The sequence below is a fragment of the Falco peregrinus genome, chromosome 4 (assembly GCF_023634155.1).
Source record: "Falco peregrinus isolate bFalPer1 chromosome 4, bFalPer1.pri, whole genome shotgun sequence".
Classification (NCBI taxonomy): Eukaryota; Metazoa; Chordata; class Aves; order Falconiformes; family Falconidae; genus Falco; species Falco peregrinus.
Genome location: NC_073724.1, coordinates 97129374 through 97155007, shown reverse-complemented (window position 1 = coordinate 97155007; position 25634 = coordinate 97129374). Strand labels below are relative to the sequence as shown.

Genomic DNA, 25634 nt, shown 5'->3' with positions numbered 1-25634 from the left:
GCCATTACAGGAAATGTATGAAGTTGCATTACTGTTGTTCTAATACATTTTGATCTTAAAACTGGGGTTTCTCCCAGAATAGGTTTTCTTTAAATTATTGAAAACATTACTATACTTTGATATTGGATATTTACATGTTACAGTGTACAGGCAGAATTTCCAAAGGCATGGTTATCCAGAAACAAATGCCAATCTGAGACAAATTGCTTAAAGAGTGTACCTGAAGCTGTGAGTTAACGGCTTTTTTAAGGTTTTAATTTGTTCTTATGTTTCTGTATCTATATTTAAAATGGCCAAGGAAAAAAAAATAAAGTTTTTAGCCGTATCTGGAGTCAGTAGGAAAAAAAAGAGGTATATACAGCTATTTTATTTTTTATATTCATAGTCCAGTGATGACAGTCATTCATGTATACAAATTACATCACTGGCTTTATATTTTGTTCTAGAGCAATTTGAAGTTTGGCATTGCACTTTGAAATAGTAGACAAAGGAGAAATTCTATCAGTTTCCCCTTGTGTCAGTTCCTTCAACTCATGCAGTATTTTTTTAACGACTTCATTCTGCAGCAGTGTTAGCCAGAGTAAAAATTATCTTTTGTAGGTTTCTTAGATAAAGAAAGCCCAATATCAAAGCTGCTGTCTCTTCTTCAAGTGACAATTATTTTGCCTCCAAAAGAGAATATGAACAGAGAACTGGCAAAGAGCTGGTTAAGGACATCTGAAACATGCCAAGTTGTTTGGAAAAATCACATGCTAGGCCTCCAGAAGTGCTCATTACACTGCCAGAGTAAAGTCTAAACCTAACTGTGCTAAGTATGTTTAAAATTTGTCCAATTGGCACAATATTTATGAATACCTCAGTGTGTTAATATGATGTTAATTCTGGTCAGAAAGTGTCTAGTACTATGGTGGTGAGAGCACAGAAGCTGAAACAAGTATTGATGAAAGAAAAGTAGTTAATTAGCATGTGCAACTCTATGTATGAGCCAACACATGCCCTTTTCTGTGTGGCTTAACTAGATAATTACCCTGACAACACTTTTCATTTTCTTTTTGCTGTGTTCTATTTTTTTTAAATTTTCTTTCTCTAAGGACTGGATAAAAGCTGCTTTAGGTCTTTTACTGTGATTTCTTTTCTTGATTGGTAAGGCTGAGGTTGCAGTTCATTGATGTGGTAAACCCCCCTATTCTATAGCGCATTGTATAAAAATTCAGAATATACTTTCCAAAAGAAAGCAACTGTAGCTGGTATTTTTATATCAAATTTATTAACATTTAGCTTCTTAGCAACTATGTTAAAATATTTTTTCAATATTATGTCAGCCAAACTAGTTGGATTCCTTGTACACAAACAAGTGAAACCCAGCTTAATTTCTAGAGGTAATCAACAGTATGAAGATTGTGTTTATAAACGTAGGGGTTAGATACTTTTTTGTAAATGCTTTTTGTTTGTTGCCGTTTTCTGTTCTATGAGATTCCAACTTTTAGCTCAAATGGTGCTTTTAATTATGTGCAGACTACAAGAATAAAGCAGGAAAACTTATAAAACTTATTTGTATGCTTTTGAGTTAACATTCATTTCTGTAGTAGAGCAGTTTTATATCTACCATTAAACATGCATTTAGAAACAGACATAAAGGGACTTAGTTATACCTCAAAAGTGTATTTTCATGTTTTCAGCATGCCTTGGATGAGGTTCTAAATGTATTTCCCAAATCAAAGAAGATATAAATTGAATCCAGTTTAATCTGTGACTGCAGTATAGCCAAAAGCTTGTAGAAAAGTACATAAATACACATAAATCATCCTTGCCCCTGAAGAAATGCAAATATTCATAATTTTTTTCTAGCACAAAATTGAGTGCCCCGTTTTGTCCCTCCATCTCTTGACTGAAGTCATCGCTCTGTGATTTGAGTCTTTAAAAATGTGGTACCCCAAGAGTTTCTCTTCCTCCAGTGACTCTTGTTTCCCCCATCTTTCCTTGCCCTGGAATTTCTCTCTCCTCTTCTGGGTTCTGATTTGAACAGCTGCACTTTCCTCTTCTTGGTGGCTGCTGAGGGGTGTGGTGATTCCTCAAAATAAAGGTAAACCAAAGTCTGCCTCCAACAGTAACTGATGAGATGTGCCTTTGCTAAGTAACCGGTTTTCATTTCTTCTGTAGTTTCTGAGATCTTCCTTTCATAGCCTAATGTCATGGAAGCAATAACAATGAGGAAGAATTATGGCTAGTAATAACCATGGTATTAATTAAAACTTGTCAGTGAGCCCTATGGTTCGCTGTGCTGTTGCAAATATGGGGAGATAGCTGAGGCATCAAGACTGCTGGGTTATGAGTCATTCAGTTCTACTTGCCTTGTCCATCTACATGGCCCTGTGATGCACTGTGTCAGCCCCTCGGGGCTTGTTGCTGCTGTAAGACTTCTGGAGTGAAAAAGTCTAGCTTAGGTGCTCTTAGTTTCCCTGAATCTTTGCAGGATTTTGATGCAGTCTTTCACAATATATATTCTTCTCACAGTTGTAACTTCATGCAATTGCAAGGCTACTTCTTTTAGAGGCCGTTAGGGCTAAAACTGTTGCACACATAGACAAACGTGTACCATTTGAGAAGCCTAGAGTATCCTGCTTTGCCTCCAGCTGCCAGCCCAGAAGACGCAGGTTTCCCACAGGTCTTGTGTTTTATCTGCCCATTGCAGATGTCTTGATAATCCAGAACATCCCAAATGGTACTGGATGCCTCCATTTAAGCAACTGAATCTTAGGTCACGTGTGGGCATTAATGCTGCCGACATCTAATGCTATGTGCCAGGATCTGGAACTGCTTTCTGCTCCCTAGGGGTGGGATTCAGTTACTTGAGCATAGATATGTGCTGTCATTCATGTTGTGGAATGCCCATGACATTTACACTGGCTCACAGGCCTGACACAGGATTCACAGACGACCCATACTCTTCTGTAGTAGCAGGTCTAGGTTAGGCAGGGTCTGTCTCAGACAGAAGCTGGCATTAGCATTGGGGTTCGGTTGCCTAGAAGTAGTCCTGTAATACTATTTGGATAGAACCATACCACCACAGAGCCGGCTTTAAGCAAAAGGGGGGGAAAACCCCAACAAGTCAGGCAATAGTTCCCTCCTCCCCTGATCACTGAGCAGTTTTGCAGCTAAACCAGACTTTAGATCGCCCAAAGCAGATCCAATAACTCATGACTGCTGAGTCAAGATAAAATTCATAGGTATCCTGTACCTCGGTACTAGCAATAGCAATACTGTATTTACTGGGCTATAATTACCTGTTTCAGTAGTCTGCAAACTGTGAGCTATCACTCCTGAATCTAGCAGTGACATTGTGAATCTTCCTGTGGTTTCTATGGATCAGGACCAAGCAGTGGTTCTTCTTGGAGCTGTACCTCTTTCTTGCCTGGCGTGGCCTCATGATAACATATATAGGTCTGCAGGCAGTCCACAGTTTTTTCTTCTAGGGTATAGCTATTCCTTAACTTGCTCAGCACTTCGGACTCTTCTATTTTGTGCAAATTATGAAGTATAAAAGTGTAAGTATGATTACAGCTTCAGCATGAGGAACCTAGTTCAAAATTCCTGCAGCTGAAGGGAACCACACAAGAGGGATTCCCATCAAGAATGACACCCTGCCTTCTCTATTGCAGTTGTTTGTAATTTGTTTGCTATTGCAGTGCACTGCAATCATTGCTTTTGTGGCTTGTTTTGCAACCAACTAGACTTCAGATGTTACAGTTGAGTGCTTTATTATGTGCAACATTCATGCAAAAGCTGCTCTAAAAGTTTCTGGATTCTTGTTAATTTAGTATACAGTTTCAGTGATCTTTGCAACTTGAGCATTACTTGTAAAGGTGTATAATTGAAATCACACCCTTTAGTCAGTTCTGTTACATGCCGCAAACCAGAATATTCCAGGCAGGTTGTACACAATGAGATAGTTTGTCGTGATTGCTTTATATTGGGTATGCATGCAAACACAGCTGGATCTCACATAAACAGTTGCAGACTGATTAGAAAAGGAAGGAAGAATTCCATATTCACATCTGTCAAATTGTAATCTAAACAGTTGTCTGAAGATTGAAAACTGGTACCTTCACATTTATATTGCTTATCCTGATAAGCTGCTTTTTGAATCCATCTAGAGGGCTGGCTGGAACTTTTCTCTCTTATTCTGTAGCCCGTTGTCATTGATGCACAGCTCTAATCTCAGAATGATTAAATTTAATAGCCAAGCTTATAGGAGAGTAAACTGAGGTTATCATATGAGTAACTGAGCTAGATTTGGGCATGAACAATCCAGATGTTTCATTTAAAAAAGAATCTTTGTACAGATCACCTCAAGTAAGTTGCCTTCATTCTGGGTTGCATTTACCTATGTTATAAGAGCTCTGAGACAGTAAATTTGTTTTAACTTGCTTAATGATGCTCAGCTTTGCCCTGTATACAAATGCCAGAGTTATGTTACTTGCCATTGTCTGACAGCCTGAAGTTTTTGCAGTCATTAAACCATGTTGCTAACCTCATGGCTGTCATTATTTTTGTTTGATCCTCATTCAATTGGGTCTGCTGTGGCATATAATCTGTGACAGTTTGTAATATATTGGTTGCGTATACGCTGACTAAATTTGTAATTCCTATGCCAGCTATTTAGGACCAAAAGCCTCCATTGCTACTCACTGGTACCCTCCCCTGGTGGAGACTTCTTCCAGTCCCTTTGCTGTTGAGTGGCTGTTGTTTCTCACAGAGGAACTCACGGTGGGAAAAGCTATCCACCAGCTCATTCCTCCAGAAATACTTTCTGAAGCTATTTGGTGGGTAGCACCCAGTCAAACCACCACTACCGTGCTGTTCTCATACCTCTGATTGTCGGTATCTTGTAGTGATGTACTGGGGCACTGCAGCAGTTACTGTTCTGTTGTGAGATTGATAAAGGACCTGTCAGTTTATATTTGCAAACTTGGAGGTGGTATCTTTTGGTGCGGAAAAGGGAGAGGATCTAGTTTATGTAGTAGAAATGCTTACTGTAGCGCATATTAAATAATTCTGTACCTACTGCTTAATGACTTCTCCCAGAGGGGGCCTTTCTGTTCTTCTAGCCTCTTCAAAGTGACTTTTGCAAACCAAGTGGGTGACATCCCCATGGTATGCACTGGGGATCACCTGTTGTCGTGTTTCATTCTTTGCTGATACTACTGATACTGTTAAATGTGCTGAGTTTGGTAATTATGCCTTTCACCTACTCCTTAATTTCTGAGTCGCTGTGTCAATGCTCCCAGGAGTGCCACGTGCCCCTTTTTGTACAGTGAACTGACTGGCTTTCCTTGCTTTTGTGATAACATGGCCTCTACTGTTTCGGTGGGGGGTGTGTGGGGGGTGGGTGTGTGTGTAACAAAGTGCAAATGAAGTGGCCGTGCTGGAACAGCATCCCCAGTGTGGCTACCAATGCTCGCCTTTTTTGGATGTTGGAGAGGTCAGGTTTTGTCCTGATCTCCACTCTCATTGCTTGCTGCACCTTCTTTAGCAACTTGGTTAAAGGCTTAGTCATATCTGCAAACATCAATATAAAATCCTGGGGAAAAATAAACAAATTCGGAAAAGATCTGAGCTCATGTAAACTTGTAGAGCAAGGAGCTTCCTATTAATTTTGCTCTCTGTTGATAAGGTGATTTCTCTACTCCTATATATTTTTTTTCCTGTACCACTTGACCTGTTCATCAGTTCACTTAGAACTGTGCTCCTGATGTTACGGCTTATGCTTTTTTAATTAACTCTTTCAGCTCTGTTTGAGTCTGGCTGGGTTAATACATCACCTGTTCATTAAATTACATGGATTTGATCAGCCTCTGATAATTTTTCCCGTGTTTGGATGGTATGAATATTGCATAAAACTGAAGTACAGTGAAGTCCTTTGGTAGTGGGTGATGTAAAGCGCTATTGCTGCCCTGTAAATGTAGGGGGAAATTCTTCCCAGCCTTGCTCTGACAACAAGATCACAAAAACAGCATATGCTAAATCTGTTATGCCAGAGTCTGGCATTTTTGCTGTGACAGGTGTGGTTTATGGTATAACAGAATTAATTTCTCAAAAGTCAACCATTACCCAGTAAATCCTGCTGTCTGCTTTTATGATGGGCCAGATTGGAACATCAGAAATGCTTGATCTTCATGCAGTTATTTGTTGCTCCAATAAGCTTTTCTCTGTGGTTTGGGGATATTTTTACTGCTTCTGTGGCTGATGGTCAGGACTCATAAATACTTTGGCATGAATACTCCTGCAATCTAATTTCTTTTGGGACTGTAGTTCATGAAAAGCCTCTACCCATTCATCTCTAGGTGAACTTCTGGAGCTTTTAGGGCAGCACATTCAGGTACCTCAGGAATAATTTCTGACTGCCAGTCTGTCAGCCTTTCCCACTCTACAATCATGGATTTGCCAAATCCAGTGTCAGTTGATGTTCTTGTAATAATGATATGTCAGGGATTTCTTCCTGTCTTTCTTTTGGGAGACTCTCAGCATCAAGTTGAACTCAGAATGTTCCAGTACATCTCCAGGAGCAGATACATGCTTCAGTTGGGTCAATTTATTTTTAATCTGCTGATACCAGGAGAAGATTCAGGGTTAATTGTTAACACCAGGGCATAGGGCTTCTACTCTGAGTGTTTTAAATGCAGGGATAGTTGTAATGAATAACCTGGGTTCTACATTGTATGATTTTCACCCCAAATTATAGGTTGTCTTTAACATCTTTCCAAGCTGGGTTGTTGGTTTAACTAGGTAGATTAGGCCCAGCAAGCTGAAATCTTCCTGTCACTTCCTTGTCCGTGGAATGCACATATTGATCGTGGGCTTTAGTCTTATTTGTGTTTATGTCTATCTCTGGCTAAGAAAATTTCTCTTTCTAACATGCCATTTTATTTTATTGGCCTTTTTTATTTGTTTAGCTTCTGCCAACTGCTCTGAGATTTTCGAAAGCAATTCTTTTCATATGGTTCCACTAAACCAACAGAAATACATTCTCCCTGTGAAACACCTGGGTTAGCAAACATAGATGCACAGTGTGTAGAACAAGCATTTCCAAATGGTGCGTTGAGGGGGTGAATATGCATAGATGAATATTTGGCTTCCCTGTGTGCATCTACCAGAAAAGCAGGTGATGCATCAAACACAGAAAAATGCTTAACATTAGTCACCTCTTCCAGCATTTTTACCCTTGAAGTTACTAGAAATGTTTGCCTTTTATAATTTATTTAGTTATTTTGATTCTGTATTTAACCAAAAATAGTTTCTTTTTTAAAACTGGACTATATATGCTGTTGTGGTTGTCCTCTTCACTATGACTTTTGAGAGCAACAGGCTTACCTGTCTCCTGTTTCAGCTTCTGCCTTAGCACAGGGGACAGTCATGAGTTGTGGGGCGTTTGGCTTGTGAAGCTCTGCTCTGTAGTTTGAGAACTTCCTGCAGGCACTCCTCAACTTCTTCCTCAGCTCACAACTGCTACCATCATTCCCATTAAGAGTTTCTCCAAAGTCATGGAGCTTTTTTCATCCTCCTTGTTCAGTGCATTTGTCAGATGATTACCAACTCTTGCAAAGTGGTGGTGTGGTCTTGGTTTGTGCTGTTTACTGCAGCCTGTGCAGTTCTGTGTGCTTGCTTTTGTGGATTACGACTGAGTTCTCCACACCTTTTTTCCTTGTATCTTTTTTGTCAGTATTTCGTGTACTTGAATATGTCAGCATGATTGGAGCCGGGCCTGTCATCCAAGAGATTCATGCTCTGGTAGAGGGCTTTGCAGGTCAGTCTCAGTCCTGGAGATTTTTTATGTTTATGTACCTCCACCATACCCAAAACAATTTTGATGGCAGTGTTTATATCTTGGTTTTCCCCTAAATACTGCCTGAGTATTGTGTCCCAGATTCCAATCAGTCAAGTCTTTTATCAGATTTTAGCTCCCTTCAGTACTGCAAGATTGTTTCTCAGATTTAAATCACTCAAACCGCTCTGTACTTTTATCTTCTTTTTGTACTCTGTTTAAGAATCTCTCATATCTTTAATATTCACATGGGTCACAACATTCCTTGAACTATTTTTGTGCAGTTCCATAATTAATCTTTTCTGTCAGAGGTAGCGGAAAATGATTAAACACATCAAGTGTCTCAGAAGCACTTGTCAGAAATAAAGCTATTTTTATCTCATCTCCCATTGCTTCTCAAAGTCAAATGCCGCTTAATTCTTTTCCAGATGACCTTTATATTTTCAGAGACTGTTATGTCTTGGGAGACTTCAAACCGCTTTCCCAGCCCACTCGTCTTCTTGGTGCTTTGGTTTATTTGGACGGGATGTCGACTCCAGTGGTTGTGCCAACCTGCCTGTGCGGTGAGCAGAGGGGGACAGGGACTTTCCATCTCACTCTTGCCTGGGCATTAAAAATGACTTGGGTGAATCATGGCCTAGAAGCTTTCCCCCTCTGCTGTGCATGTGAATGGCTCAGATGCAGGTGATGACAAAACTTCGGTAAGATGAGCCCCCCCTGCCCCCCCAAGGCGTACGCCTGGGTTTGCACAGCCTCTGATGGTGACAGTGGGGTGTGCAGGGTGCGTTGCACAGTCCAGTGACCTTTGAAGGCAGGGTGAGTCTCAGAGAGGCTTAAATCAGGGCGTCTGCCATAACATCTAGGCTTTCTGTACTTCAAAGGAGAGGTTTCCTACAGCAGTCACCTGACACAATGAGATCAGGGGAATTTTTGTTTCCTTCTGTCACACTGCGGTCACTTTGTGTCTCTTTGCTGCGTATCTATCTGTGATAATGCTCACTTGTGCTTATGCATACGTTAAGTGAAAGTAGAAGTCTTCTCAGGCTTTCATCTGCTACAAAATTAAAAATAAAAGTGTAAAAATAACTCTTACTTGCTTCCTTATGGGTTTTTTTGTTGTTGTTGTTTTGATTTTGGGTTTTTTTTCCTTCTGCTAGTATTTTTGGAGTACCTGCAGTGCGTCTTGATGCCTGCGGCTTAGCTTCATGCTTTCAGGTTACCTTCTCCTTTCTACTCTTGTGCTTGCAAAGCTTCTCTGTTTTGCCTGTGATGGTGAGAAAGGGTGTTTTACCTAGCTGCTGTGCTCTCAGACAAGTGTTTAGTGCCATCTTTGGTGCTTCTTCTGTAGAGGTGAGTATCATACCAGACAGAGGCATTGTTCCAGAGTTAATACGCTGCTCTACAACTTAAGGTACCTCGTTTAATTTTTCTTCTTCTATGCATGTTGTAATATCTCTGCTCCCAAATTTTAAAATAGGAATGATATTACTTCCTACCTTATGTATGGCTGGCATAAATTAATTCATGTTCATGAGGCACCAGCATGTTACAGTGTCCAGCACATTGTGAAAAACAGTGACTAAATTGCACTGAGAAAGGAACTGGAACAAAACAATGTATTTCAGGTGTGTGATCAATACTTCAAGCTATAATTGTAGCAAATTTTACATTAAGTTGTTACAGACTGAAAAATGTTCACTTGGTGTTCCGTGCACCATTTGCAAGCCTAATTCTGGTCCCAGATTATTGAGATTGGTCAGAAATGCCACATATATTGAATCAATAATCTGTGGTAATGTTGACTAACAGACTCTAAAAAAGAAAACTATAAAATTACATATTTGGGAAGGAATTACAGAGCAAAAAATTAAGTTGCTACATGACTAACACACTATTCCATAGCAAAGTCCTGTGCTTCATACATGAAGATATTATCTTCCCAGTTTTGAAAGATGGGAAGAACCTTAAGCAATTTCTAAATACCCATTTCTGTTGGTCAGTATTAAGAATATAATTTGTTTGTGAAAGAGAACATTTGCCCAAAGACAAAGGTGTCTTTATTTTAAGGGTAAGTGTGGGTAAAACCTACTTGACTTTGGATCTAAGGGTGAAACATTACATGAAATGTGACATCCTTTGTTGTGGGTTTAGCTTAAAATACTTGCTATTGATGATAGGGGGGAAAAACACATTATATTTTCCCCTTCTTAATCAAGGCACATTCTGACTAATCATATACTAGACTTTCCCATGTCATTCCAGTAATTACATCCATTTCAGAAGGGTTTTTGATGTAGGGCTGAATAACAACTTTTTTGTTGGAGGTACATCAGCCTTGTTTCTAGTAATGAAAAAGCCTTTGCACATCTTTTCCAATTAACTCTTCTCTTTTTATTGCTAAATGAGTTTCAGTAACACTTTCCTATACAGTTTCATTAACATGCAAATAGTTAATACAGGATAGTTCATCTCAGCATTGAGAGCAGGGTACTTGTATGGTTTATTTGTGAAACGAATGGTATTATTATTGGTTCAGAAGAGACACAACTTAAAATTGGGACAACTTGTTCTAGAGAAATGAACACAAATTATAGAATCATGATGTTCCCAATTATAGTTCTTGATTTGCTCTTGTGAAGGCTTTGCATCATGATAGATGTAAGTACTGAGAACTTGCAGAATGATAGCTATCAGTGCCAAACTGAGGAAGATCTTAATGATCTTGGACAGAAATTTAGAGGAGTATTCCAGCAAACAAATGTCTGTGTATTACTAAACTGATTTCACCTAATGATTCTTGGACTATGTAGATCTGTCCTGCAATAGAGCAGGACATGACTGTCAGATTGTGAAGCCTGTTTGCCTGTGTTGACTTCTTTCAGCTGTCAGCGCAGGAATTTGGACTTTGTAGGACTAGCCCACGCTATGGCATCGGAGGGGGCTTTTCTGCCTTGGAAATGTGTTTGACTCTTCATCAAGGCTCAATTCTGGCATTACTGACTTTGACTCACACAGAGATCTCTTTAAGGCTGATCAAACATGACCAGTATCAGACTTCCATGAGCTGAGTATAGGTAGAGTGTGGTCCAAGTCTATATATATTGAGTGGAAAAGTCGGAGGAAGAAGTATGTATCAGCTTGAAAATGAGACTGTGTCAGAGCCTGACAGGTGAGTGAAGTACAAACATACAAATGGACGTAGCTAAGGACAAGCTACATCTTGAGACTTCTATTCATTTTCATGGTGATAATAAAACTTCATGATTTTCTTAGTGATTAAGGCATTTTAAGGGTAAGGTAAATGCTGTTTAAAAGCTTTCCTGACAGTCTGCTCCTGAAGAATAGACGCTAGTAGGCACAGAGAGCACCAATCCTAACCCACAGCTTTCCCAATACCAGCTTAGCTCAAGTCTCAGCAGCTTCAAGAATATAGGGTATTATCCCCCAAAAAGATGTTAGTCAAATGTTTGGTATCTAGTGGTATGTCCTACTCTCTGAAGACATGTAATAATGACAAGACTACCCAAATTCAGCAGCCTGGAGACCAGCACACTGGTTTTAGCAGTTCTGTTCACAACACAGAGGTGACTACACAACCCTTCCGAGAGCCAGTTTGTAACCAGCCTTTTTTAGTAAAGTTTTGCAGTCAAGCCAGGTGATCTGTCAGCACTGCACACCTGTCTGAGCTAACAAGGAGCAAAGTAAGACCCCTCAGCACCTTGTAAAACCACGGAGGTGAAGTCACCATGCTGTCTGTCAGTAAAAGTACTGAAGTGTAGATTGCCATGATCTTAGTCCTAGTCAGCTGTGAACTAAAAATAGGTACCACAGGTAAGTCACTGAGATCAGTAAGTAATATTTCAGATAAATATAAAGGCACTGATGATGTAAAGGTTGGTTCCTACCTGTTTCCTCTACACATGATCTGGGAGACTAAACTCCAGTTATAGTTAATAGATACCTAGAAGGTTTCAGTTGTCCCAGAAGAGGTATAGTGTCATTTGAGGTACCCCAGGATATTCTGCCTGGCCTCCAGTTGCTGCTCCAGAAAAACGAAGGTCTCCTGTTGGGTCCTAGATTGTGTTTGCCAGCCTCATTCAGGTAAGGCACCTCAAAAAGGTCTAGGCATCTACATTAAATCCTACTGCTAGTCCATACAGTTATTGGGACAGAGGGAGTGGTCCCGCTGAGTGTGACGATATGGCTGCTGTACTGCGCTGGGGAATCACACGCCAGATTCCACCAAGTAGATTGCCTTGGAGTGGGATCCCATTAGCTCGGTATGAGTTGTGCCATGTGAGACTTCAGGCTGTTAGGACTTCTGCATGGAAATGGGAGGTGTGACCTGGGCCTATATCCTTCTGGAGTGGCAACTAGATGCCTGTGTTGAGGCAGCTGAGGGGAGCCTGAGATCTCCATTGCCTGCAGTAGGAGCTTGGGCATCTGGCTCACCTGTGGCCAGCAAAATGTGAGGTGCCTTCAAGCTCAAAATGAGTCCCAGCCTGGAAGTGGGGTTAATTTGCCTGAAGATAGGTATAGGTGCAAATTACCAAATGACACATTCTGTGGTATCCCAGGTGTCTCTGTGGTGCTAAGGGATGTGACTTAGGTTTTATGGGAGACTCACAGCTTTCTGAAAGTGGCTGGAATGCTCTGAAGTCTCTAAAACTGCATTAGACACCTAATTACAGGCAAATTAATTCTGTCCTAGATTTCCATAGAGATTCTTTGCTCTGTCACTGGCTTCTTCCAGCTTTATTTCTGTGTGGTTTTGAACTATTTCATTAATCTATGTCCACAGAGCCTGGGGACTGTGATGCGCTATTTTCTATGTTTAGCTAGTTTTTTATGGAAATAATATAATTCTACTCTATGCTTACTCCAGAGGGTAGACATTTAAGTGAGCTGCTTCTTGCCTGCTTTCATCTGTCTATAGAATGTGTCTTGTCTAAACTGAGTTAACAAAGGGGTTTATGTCATCAGTGGAGAGAGATGGGCTCCCAAAGAGTGACTTACCCTGCATATCTGAGGCAAGTCTTCTCATATTCTATAGAGGCAGACTAGATGGTTTGCTTAGAAAGTTGAGTGAGATAATCCCACATTGCTACATTTCCTATTTTTTCATTGCAATGAGGGAGTAAACAGCACCCCGTTATCTGTGTAGAAGGGTAACCTGTGGGATTCCCTTCCTCCTTGCTTCATGGTAGAAGCAAAGCTACTAAACCCCTGGAATATCTCTCCCCACTGGTAAGAACAGGGAGGACTGAGTTAATGGGGCCAGTCCTCCACAGTCCTGGGGGAGCTCTGTTGGCGGGCAGCATGCTTGCAAGTGCAGATGACAGAGATGAAATTGCATGTTTGAGGGTGAGCATGGCGATATCTTAACGTTTGAGACAGGAAATCTGGAGATGTCAGATCTGACAGAGGAAGAATACATTGCACATTTATGAGGGGAAAATTTGGGTGTGCAAATTTGAGTTGCAAGTGGTGGCACATTTGTTCCCAATGTTTTTAGAAATCATATTTGAAGTGTTGGGCATGTAGCATTTTGGTCATGATGTGTAATGTCTTTTGTTATTTCATTGGCATAATGGAGCTTCAGTGTGAAGTAAAATTAAGTCTGTGCTTAGGTCAGCTCTCATTTTTGACATAAGACTTTGAAGTTGTTACTATATTTAGTTTCTCACTAGCATCAAAATCTGTTTTACTGATATAGACAGATGGTAGGACTACATCATGTTCGTTTGAGCTATTGGTGTAGTACAAATGTGAGCATGTATGTTGAAGTTTGCAGCTGAGAGCTTGATCCAGGTACGTGCACCTGGGTGTGTACTGTGATTCACAGTTTCCACGATCGCTCTCTTTGGGTTTTGGTGACCACTCTAAAAGGGCACGGGTCTATTCTCCTCTAAAGTCAGTGTCAGATCTGCACAGATGTTTTCTATACTCCACGATGACTCAAAAGCAGCAGGTTTCCATATAGGGGCAGCTGAACTGAGCCTTGGTTATTGATCTTGCCTTTAGTTGTTCTTCACTTCCAATTGTTTTTCTCCCAGCAGTGAGAATTAAAATTCTGCAAGAACAGTTGAATGATAGAAGTCATTATTTTTCCTGGGTAGTTAACAGTGTCTATGTAAAAAAAATGTTTAATAATCTTAATTGCTTAATTTTCCTAATAATGCTGGCAACTGGAAATTGTTGTGGTTCAAAACTTAAATGGTAAGAGTGCATGGAAAGGAACTGTGAACAGCAGTATCAGTAAATTAATGATAAAATTTGCCAACATACCAACTGCATGGAGTGGAATTTTTGCTTTTTTTTTAATGTTTTGGAATATAAGCTTTCTATATGGCTTATATTGCAGGGAGGGCTAGAAATGTGTGTGACATTTTGATTAATAATCTATCATATATATTCATCACACCTGTGACTTGTATGGCAAGATTGGAGGTTCATGACATCAGAGCACATACAACCAAATGCTAAGTGATAAGCCTCAAAATGCAAATGTAAACTGGGAATAGTTATTAGGTAGGCTTTATTCTAATGAATAGAGCTCATATTTTTTTCCTTTTTATCAAGGACCTAGGAAAAAGCATTACAATTTCTACTAATGTGTAGATGACAAAAAGATGGGATGTTGATTCACAGAGTAGTCAAAATTCTTTGATAAGCTAGGTGCAAAGAAAAAGTATGTTTTAGATGGTGAAGGTCTCTGGATGTACAGTAGTTTAGATGAACATATGCTCACAGTGTAATGCTATGGCCACATAAGCAGAAATAGTGTATTAAATTGTCTCTGGTTTTACTGCTGGCGAGACTACTACTGGCATATTATCCCCAATTCTGCTTCTGCAGTTTAAGACAGATGATGACAAATTGGAAGAGAATCAGAGGAGAGCAGTGAGAGTGGTTAGAGAGCTTGAAGATAATGCCCGGCTCCAGGAACTTAGCCTGTTATTTTTCAAAGGGAACATCAAGAGACTGTTTCAACTGACTCTAAGATCATGGGAAAGAAATTTGGTAGAAAGGATCTCCTCACAGTAACAGGTGGAATTACACCAAGAGAAGTAGTTAATATCTAATGCTAGAGGTAAATAGCAAATTTTAATAAAACAAATTAAAGTGAATTACTGTAATAATTTTTCAGGAGCTGCAGCAAATTGTTTTTCACCATGCTTTTTAAAAATCTAGATTGGTATTTTTTTGATTTATTATGTGTTCAAAGAGGAGTAAGTTCAAGGATGTTTCTTTGTCTTGTATTGTTTGAGAGATCTGGGCAGTTCTTAAGAATATTCCTTCCTTCATTATGTGTATCTGTGAATCAATGGATGAAGTGATATTCCTATAATGAAAACACACTTTGAAACATGTTTAGTTAAATGCATTTTCATTTTGTAAATACTGGAAGTATATCTGAACTTAATAACAAAAGTTAATAAAGGTGTCTAGCTAAAAGCGTGTTCAGTGCCTGGAATAGCTGTTTTCCCTGGCCAGCGAGCAATTTCTAGTTGATATATGGTATTAATTTGGTATTAAAGAAAAGTTAATTTAGAAGTTGTAAACTGCTGTTGAATGAATAAGGCTGAACCCTCAAATGCTGTGTTTATGTGGTTACTATGAGACACTGGATGTCAGTACTTGAGACTGTGTTACTTAAAATGGAGTTTCAGCTGCATTAATTACAGTCTGTCTTTTCAACAGGCCCATGCTAAAGTCTGGCATCTCTACAATGACCATTTTCGTCCAACTCAAAGAGGAAAAGTGTCCATCGCCCTTAGCTCCCACTGGATAAAACCTCAACATATGACTGAAAAAAACATAAAAGAATGTCAAAAATCCCTTGATTTTGTGCTCGGCTGGTTTGCTAAGCCCGTATTTATTGATGGTGACTATCCAGAGAGCATGAGGAGCAACCTCTCATCTCTGTTGCCTGAATTCAGTGAAGCTGAGAAGAAGTACATCAAGGGAACAGCAGACTTTTTTGCTCTGTCTTTTGGAGCTACCCTGAGTTTCCAGCTCTTGGACTCCCACATGAAATTCCAGCAGTTGGAATCAATAAGCCTGAGGCAGCTCCTTTACTGGATAAGCAGTGAATATAATAACCCCCAGATACTCATTGTGGAGAACAGCTGGTTTGTTTCTGGTAGCACCAAGAGAGATGATGCCAAATATATTTACTATCTCAAAAAGTTCATTATGGAAACTTTAAAAGGTAGGACTGAGGTTGTATTAATATGTGCTTGACAAAATCATAATGCAAAATTGCCTACAGAGACATGTTAAAGAACCAGTCTGAAAACTAATTTTAGTCTTTAACATTCATCTTGGCACTTGTGAAATGAGATTCCAAATCCCTTTCCTGGGTTTGTTCTTTTCAGCTCTTGAAGACCATTAATGTCTGCAGATAGCATTTGGTGAGCTTGATGCTGCTGTCTTTGAAGTCAGCAGGAAAATTTCTGCTGTCTTTGGTAGGAGGAAGTGCAAAATACGTGTGAACTGTACTCTCAGTGGACTTAGGGAAAGAACTGTGTTATTTATTAATGGTTGTTTTCCGTGTCTTAGAAGTATGAATGCATATGTACAAAATGTAAGAAAATATATGTGTGGGAAGGTAAATACTATGCAATAGGAATTCCTCTGAAGAAAACATATGGCTGGAAGAGTACATTTTTAAATGAAAGATTGGAACCTTTTCATTCTGCATCTCAGTGTTCCTCTTGCACAAATTTTACATTGGTGCAGCTCTGGACGTCAATCGCAATAACCTGAATTTACATCAGTTTAAGAAGAACTAAATGTTTGAGGTTATATAATCTAAATTACTGAAATTGTTAACTTATTATTCTATTCCAAACAGTAAGGGAAATGCACTGGCTTGTATGAGAGGTTTTTTTTTCTATTTTCCCATTTCTGTGTAGCAAATTTTTTAATCCTGGTAGTTACCAAGAAGTTGAGATTCCCATTTCCACTTTCATTGTCTTTTAATTTCTAAATTTTCAATGTTATAATTTATTTACTTGTCTACAGTTTGCTGTTCTAGTTTTAAAAACAGTGTTACCATAGTTATTATTTCAGACGAGATAGCCATTGCGTTACGTTGCCATTTTCATACAGAGGATAAGCAAAAATGGCTTTGTTTTTATCCTCAGCACTCATGAAGAGACAAAGGATTCCCACATTTGTTTCATCTGCTATTCCAGAAACCTAGTTATTGCAAATAAATGAAAAGGTGAATAAATACATGAGCCAGTGCATACAAAATTGGAAAACTGGAATGTAAAACATTTACTAACTGGCAAGTAACAAGTATTACTAGTTTGCATGAAGTCAGATGAAGAGCTCATCTTCATGAAGGGGTCATATTCCTGTTACCTATATTTCTCCTTAGTTTATAATTTGCTGGGCATACATACATGGATCTGCCTTTTAATCACAGCTGGCTGAAAACAATCTCAGTTTAGTTTCTTTCCTTTTAATGTGCCACTAAGTAAATAATACTAATACCAACAACAGCGTGACAGTCTTGTTATATTAACTTAAGAATACTAGCACTTGGGTAAACGTTTTACAGGAAAAATTAATAAATAGAGACAGACTGTATCTGCAGAAGGAACTTGGATGTCATTATGATGAAAATTATTGCTCTGAAATCTTCTGCCGTTAGAAAATGCAAAATCCAATGTCAATACCAAAGTTCTCTGTGCAATGCCTAGGGGAATTCAGTTGAGAAGGATCCACAGAAGGCATCATGTTGGCTGTGAGCAGTCTGGTTGGACGACAGTAAAGACCAAAGACAAAGGCACATGTTGTTTCTCTGAGTTTTAGAACACTTATCTATCCAGTGCAATAAAGCACTGAGGTGTAGAGACTGGTGAGCTATTTACCACAAGATTCATTCTAGCAGCCACGGGGCAGTAAAATGGCATTGCAGCTACAGCAAGGAGAAGCAAGGATAATTAATTTAGACCCAGGACGACATAAGTGTGGGTTTACTGCTTCCTAGATATGGCCGGTATCTTTGCCTGGTGGCGTATATGCACTGGTTCAGACAAAACTACTGCTTTCTGTATCACTGTTAAGAAGTAAGTGCAGCCCTATCGGAGCAAGCCTGTGGAGTAAAAAGAGTTGGTGTTGAGGGCCTGGTGTCCACACGGCGTGTACTCCTGAAACCTATTTCTGGATTAATTTCAATGCAGAGGAACCCAGGTCATGCTCAGTGATGAGGGAGATTTGCTCTGAAGTGTGCTCCCGAATTCAGCTGAAGTGCTGATGTAGGTGTCCATTCTGACCGGCATGCTGTAGATAAGCTCTGTGCATTTTGGTGGTGTTTTTTTGGTTGGTTTTTGGTTTTGTTTTGGGGTTTTTTTGGCTCTGGGAAAGGGTCTCTCTATTTGGGATTCAGGGCCCGCAGTCCTCTTACTATTTACTATTACTGATCTTTCTTTTTTCCAAATACCATTTAGGGCTCAATAGAGTAAATAGAGCTGTAATATAAAGTAGTTAAATATTAATTAGAGCTGCTAATTGGTTGGAGATGTCTTCTCACATGGACGAGTTTCTAACCACTTACTCTAGGGTCATATTCACTTCCCTGCTCTGCCTCTGGTGCAACAGATAAATTGATTGTGCCTTGCAAAGTGGAGCGTGTTGACCAGGAGGGCATGCAGGCTCCTCTGTGCCGTCTGGACTAGCCCAGGGGTGAAGTCATTGTCTGGGGAGTGAGCAGCTCTGAATTCAAAGAGTCTTAAGGAGGATGGGAAGAGCCAGGCCCCGGACAGGTCAGAACGAAGCTATTCTCAGGTACATCCCGAGGCAAAATACAGATCCCTGGGCACCTTACACCTGGAAGCAGGGGCTGCAGGCTTCATACACCTCGCCTCTGTGCCCTGGGGTTGGACAGCAGCTGAGCAGAGGGGTTTAAGGATCTGTATTTGATGCTCATGGGTCTGCCATGTTTCCTTGGACCATTTCTGTATTAGTGAGCTGAACTGCTGTTTATTTTTTAACCTGGTTCTGGCCGAGTTCTGGCTGGCACAGTAGCGCACTTCTAGGCGTGCTGGGGGGATTGCTCAGGACAGGAGTTACCTCCTGCGGGCCACACAGTTCCAGAAGCAAGGACAGTTGAGTTTTCAGTCAGCCTAGCTTGTGCACCAACATACAAAAGAGGGGAGACAGACAAAGGGAAAAAGGACAGTAATTTTCATTGTGGTGTTTCAGTACCATACAACCCTTGTGGGATACTGTGTTTGAGACTTCCAAACATTTTGGAAATTCCAAGAGTTTTCAAGTTGCTTCTTTCATAGGTGACACTTAAAAGTTAATACATTTTTAAAGAAGGGTTAGAGGACAATTTTTATGAGGTGCTCAGTAAGCCTGGGAGTGCCATGTGATGACTTACGGAAGGGGTGAGGTGCTGTTCAAAGAGAAATTCTCACTGAGACTGGTTCACAAAGTGGACCTGTATTGGCTTTTACTCTGCTGGTATGGTATGGCAGATGTCATCACGGATGCATGCATAGGTTAGAAAAACACTGGTGTTTGCCAAACACAAAAGAATGATGCCTTTAGGAGGAGAAATATTCCTTTTCCTTAGACATTTTCTCATGACCTCAGATAGACACTGGGCCAAATTCATTGCTTTTTTAACTGGGGTTCATGTAATTGATTCAAACAGGGTTACAATCAAGAATCCATGCGGTCCTTCATAACTGACTGTAATGAGGTACATTAATAAAAACGGGAAGTTAGGATCTTGATATTCTGGTTGCCTGAAATACTGCTTTCAGTGTTACTAGGCTGGAAAATTTTACGTTCAGTTAGTACCCAAGTTTAGGTTGACAGAAGATGGTGAGTAATAAAGATAAACTCTGCTGACTACAGAGCCAAACTCGAGTTCAAAAGAACATTTAAGAATGTGCCTAAATGCATTGCTGAATAAGGGTGGGTCTAATTATGTAATTAAAATAAGCACACTCCTTTGTGCTTTCCTGAAGCTGAGCCTTGCCCAGGAACATTTTGCTGAATCTTAGTGTTTAATACAACTAGAAGTGAGTGCCATTTGGAATCTTAAAATAAATCCGTAATTCTGGCAATACTAACAGATGCCAGTAGACCCCGATATTAACCTTGAAGGTGTGTGGTGATTCTTAGAAGTCAAACAGTTGACCTAGAACATATACATATTTTTAGAAACCCTTAAGTATTTAAGCTGGAAAGCGCTATGCTGTAAAAGATGTAAAGAGACAGAATTATCAAATAAAGAGGTCCTGCCTGCATTATCACCTCTACCTAAAATCTGTGGTAATAAAAATTCCTCAGCACACCAAAAGTGTTGCCAGGTTTTTCTTAATATGTATTTCTAGTGGAGGGGAAGGAGAAAATAGAGTATAACTTTTGTTCGCATACAGGCTAGTGCTGCATTAATGGCACTTCAGCGATGCTGGAGCAAGCTGCAGAGCTTGTTTAGCAGCGTGCAGGGCAGTGCAATGACTGGCTCAGTTGTTGCAGACAGTTCAAGTGTAGCATGCTCTGCTCCGAGGCTGAGCTTTGGCCTGTCTAATTAGCAGCACTGCTCATAGGATTGCTGCTGGGCTGCTTCTCTTTCTAAATCTGGCTTGTTTAAAGGTACCTTTACTGTCTTGCACAGTGCATCCATGACCTGGCAGCTCCCTGAGTGCGGCTGAAATGTCTTCCCTGAACGGGCTTTGAGGCAAGCCCTGAGATACTTACCTGACCTATTGTATTGTTCTTACACATAAATACTGCAAACATTGCTGGTACGGTGTAATCTACAGAGGAAAAATGAGCGCTGCGATAAGTTTGGTTTTGTTCTTTCCTCAGCCATCCGGTACGACGGAATTAATGTGTTTGGCTACACAGTCTGGTCCCTCCTGGATGGCTTTGAATGGCACAGGGGATACAGCATCCGACGTGGATTGTTTTATGTTGATTTTCAAAGCCACGACAAGAAGCTCATGCCCAAATCTTCTGTTTTGTTTTATCAAAAGCTGATAGAAAAAAATGGCTTCCCACCTTTGCCTGAAAACCAGCCTGTAGAAGGTATTTTTCCCTGCGGCTTTGCTTGGGGAATTGTTGACAACTATATTCAGGTGAGTCTGATGATAAAGCTGAGAGGCTGTCCAGCCAGATCAGTGCACAAGTTCATATTGATAAATTTGCTGGATAGGGTGTCTTTGCCAATATATATTACCAGAGGGCTGCAAGGAGATGTATACAACACTTTTGTGCCAAACACTGTGTCTTTCATTCTTCACTAGACTTTCTCTGTGTGACTGAAGAGATCCAGTCAGATTGACATACGATAAATAAAGCTTTAGTAAAACATACTGAAATTGAAAGTGGTCTGATGCTCATCTTCCCTGGACACGTTATGTGATCAGTTACTGAAAGTCAGTCCTGTTCAAATGGGAGTTGATGAGATCTGCTAAAGTGTATTTCCAAATGTCCTAGTCTATGAAATGTGAAATACTACTGCTTTTTCATGTCCATAATTTAATTGGTAATATATTTATCTGCTGTGATCAGGTATGTTTCAGAAAACTTCCTGAAAGCTCTTAAAACTCCAGTGGCATGTTTCTACATTGTATGCATATATATCCTAGTACTGTTGTTAGAGGGCTTTTGGGTAAACAAACAAACAAACAAACCACAATATTAGATTTAAATGAAATTTCTCTATTCCTTCTTTGTCATTCTGTGTAGTACGGTGTCTGACAGAGACCTGCAGTGCCCCTGGATAGCACCCAGCTGTATCATGGATCCAATTCATAGATCTCACTCTTTATTTCAACTAAATCTGGTGCTTTGGGAGAATCTTTCAAACTTTAAGACTTCATTGCATGAGTAGAAGTTATAGCTTGATTATGGTCTCTAACATTTTGGCTCTGTAATTCTCAGATGCTGTTTTGGCTTGCAGGGCTTCTCTAACCACAGTAAAGAGGTGTAGTTAAATTCAACACTGAGGCTTGATCCAAGAACAGAATTTTTAATTTAGATTTTCCACAAAGACAGAACCTTTCTTAAGGCTGGACTATAGGGGGCTTGTTTGTTTTTTCTCACTCCAAAAGTAAGATCTGAGTTTGTTCTCTTGAAAAATACTGCAGCCTCCTTACCTGATACACTGATTTCCAAGAAAATTAAACAGTCATTATCCTCCTAGCTCCCAGACAGATTAGGGATTGGAAGTGGAATTGCTGCCTTTGAGATCAATAACAGCTATGAAGTTGCAGAGTCAGTCAGCCTAAGACAGTTAAAAAATCCCTCCTGTCCCCAAAACCTTCAAAGCTGAATATTTTCATTTCAAAAGGCCATTCAAACATTTTGTGCTGTAAGGCTTAGGTAGTGTGATTTGTAGATGCATCACAGTGGAAAAACTCTTTTGACAGCATTCCCACAGTATTAGTGGCAATACATGCTTTAGTAATCTACAAGGGACAATTCTCTAGAAAAGCAATTTCCCTCAGACATGCTGGTTTTTATTACTTTCTTCTATAAGCACAGTACTGACCTCTCCGGAGAAAATAGCAACTGATTTTCAGCAGCTTCTTTATACAGTCTGCAGAGCCTCGGCTACAAGTTGAACACTGGTTGTAGGCTGACACCTGCTTTTCAAACAGAGGGCAGGACAAGGAAATGTGAACTCAGGGGGAAACTGTGCATCAAAGGGAAAAAAAAAAGGAAAAAGGGGAAAAAGTAAACACTTGTGGTACTAGTATCTTGTAGTTTGGATATTTCTTGTAAGAGTTACGCTAGAGTATGAATGAGGAGATTTTATATTGTGCATTACTTTAAGTAATTCACTTTTCCATTTTCTAGTCCTTAGCACATTTGTGTTACTCATTAGAAGTGGAAGTATGGTTCTGTGGGACCCTGCAAAGCCCATCTTCTACTGTGTCCGTATGTCATACAGGCAATTCTGACATCTGAGGCCCTACAGACTTAGGAGAAATGCATTATTGTTGGAGCAACATATAATGGGTTTACTCGGAGGCCTGGAAAAAAATTGGTTCAGACATGAACAGATTGCTAAAATAACTTGGAAATGAGTTCAGTATGAGTTAAATAAAAAAGGATGTCTTTAGCAAGAAGGAAAAATCCTGCTTGTCAACTGAATTTGTGCTAAAAATCCAATGCAGACCGTTACTCATCTTTCATCACAGTCAGGAAAAGAACTGAACACGGGAATGATGATGCATTCATTATTTCTTTTACTGCATTCAGGGAGTGGTCTTGAAAGTGAATCTACTGGGTGATTTAGAACACACAGTCTCTCTGTAGGCCCTTCTTAATCTTGAAAGAAAAACACATTAAAAATTACTGTAGTCTTTGCTGAAGATCTGCTTCTCTGGAGATCTGTTGCAGGCTTAGTGCCTTATCCCTGAGCAATCCCTTTTTTCCCTTGCAGACTGGAGCAATCTGGAGAAGATATAAACATGGTGATTATTAGCATATGCTTGTTTGGAAAGTAGGATGAAAATGATGTATAGATTTGGTACTTCCCTGATGTCACATGATAACAGAAAATTAATTCATTCATATGAGCCAGAGATGTTATTGTTTCAGAGATGCAAGAGAGGTGCTAAATGCCATATTTTGACTGATGGTACTCTTTCACTACCTTGTGGTAGTGGTGTGATGGCTGTGATGTTCCCACCTACCTAGAACAAACAGCTTGAATCTGGTATGTTTCTTATTCTACCTAGGTAGACACGACACCCACCCAGTTTCTTGACTCTAATGTTTATGTGTGGGATGTTCACCAGACGAAGAAGCTTATTAAGGTGGATGGAGTTTTCACCTCGAAACGCAAGCGTCACTGTGTTGACTTTGCTGCTATCAGGCTCCAGATCTCTCTCCTGCAAGAAATGCACGTCACACACTTCCATTTTTCACTGAAATGGTCTTTAATCCTTCCTTTAGGTAACCTTTCTCTAATCAACCACACTCTTGTACACTATTACCAGTGTTTTGCTAGTGAACTTCTCAGAGTTAACATAACTCCTGTTGTTGCTTTATGGCAACCTATGGCTGAGAATCAAGAGCTTCCAGTTTCCCTTGCCAAATATGGAGCCTGGGAAAATGCAGAAACTGTTCAGGCTTTTGTTGAGTATGCCAAATTCTGCTTTACAAGTCTTGGGGACCATGTTAAGTTTTGGATCACAATGAATGAACCATCAGTAAAAAACTTGACATACACCGCAGGGCACAACCTGTTGAAAGCCCATGCAAAAGCATGGCATCTTTATGACAAAGAATTCAGGAGATCTCAGAAGGGTAAAATTTCTATAGCTCTACAAGCCGACTGGGTAGAACCAGCTTGTCCCTTTTCCAGGAATGACCAAGAAGTTGCTGACAGAATTTTAGAGTTCGACATTGGCTGGCTTGCAGAGCCCATCTTTGGGAATGGTGACTACCCGCAGGTGATGAGAGCGTGGCTTCACCGAAGAAACAGTGTTGACCTGTACAATTTCCACTTACCTTACTTCTCAGAAGATGAAAAGAAGTTAATCCAGGGCTCGTTTGATTTTTTTGCCTTGAGTCACTACACGACTACCCTTGTGGGCTGGGAGAAAGAAGATGCAGTAAAATATGACCACTATCTTGAAGTTCAAATGATCAATGACATCACATGGCTGCACTCCCCCAGCAGAGCTGCAGTAGTGCCCTGGGGACTGAGGAAATTGCTCAAGTGGGTTAAATCAAAGTATGGCAATGTCCCAGTTTATGTAACGGCTAATGGAATTGATGATGGCCGAAATATGGTGCATGATAAGCTCAGAGTGTATTACATCCAAAATTACATCAATGAAGCTTTAAAAGGTAAGGAACCATAGATGGTTTATGTGTCACAAATCCCAGTATTAGTGTATGCCCTGTGACAGAGTATGTTTAACTTTAAAAAAAAAAAAAATCCTATTTAGAATACTCCATAAATGAGATGTTGGTAACAGATAGCGTTTTTCTTTGATGTATGATTGATTGGCGTTCCATCAGGAAGACTGACCTTGCACATGTTCTGCATGAGACAGTAGAAAAACTTGTGGATTCTAGAAATTTGAGCAGATGTTATGTGAGTGGCTCCACATGTATTTAGCCAGGTTTTCTTCTTATTGCACTTTTACTGTTGTTTTGCTTTGTTGCTTCTCTCCACTGATGTGCCTCAGGGCTGGTTATGAGTTCTGTTCCTCAGCTGTCTCTGTAGCTTATCCAACAGTGATCTTATCCAACAGTGATCTTCATAGTAATTCAGCTATCTACCTCATTATGCCGTTTCCGGGACTCTTTCCTGCTATTCCGAACCCAAACCAATCTTTTTCTGTCTCTCAAAGATTCAGAAATTACAAGGCAAAAAGGAGGCATTTTGAGTCATCCTGTCACACAACGCACACTGTTTTTTGAGAGAAGCACAAGACCCGAATGAAATAATTTTTACTGATGAAGAATCTAATACACCTTACTGTAAGTTGCTGCAGTGGGTGATTATTTACTGCTTTTATATGTAAGTGTGTGTATAGATACATATAAATCTTACTTCTAGTATTTATTTCTTTAGCTTCAGCTGTAAGCCATTTTTTTGTATATTTCCATGTATTTTTCCTCTGTAGGTGTTCACAGACAGAAAACAAGCTCTCTCTCATTTATGTCTTGGATAAATAACACAGACAAAGCTCTTTGTGTCCCTTACTATAAAACATCATTTAGAACCTTTCAATTATTAAACTTTTTCCCATTTGCCAGCATTCTTCTTGAGAGGGGTAGACCCAGACGCGGACACACTGTTCCTACCACA

The 25634-nt window shown here is 39.9% G+C and overlaps 1 protein-coding gene across 1 annotated transcript in view; it reads left to right on the top strand.

The window, feature by feature from the left end:
* KL (klotho) overlaps nucleotides 1-25634 on the top strand; it is a 49174-nt gene that overhangs the window by 18552 nt on the left and 4988 nt on the right. The window contains exons 2-4 of the mRNA XM_055803186.1: nucleotides 15527-16037; nucleotides 20666-20934; nucleotides 23548-24664. Coding sequence (XP_055659161.1) covers nucleotides 15527-16037; nucleotides 20666-20934; nucleotides 23548-24664 — 1897 coding nt within the window. The remainder of the gene's footprint in view (nucleotides 1-15526; nucleotides 16038-20665; nucleotides 20935-23547; nucleotides 24665-25634) is intronic.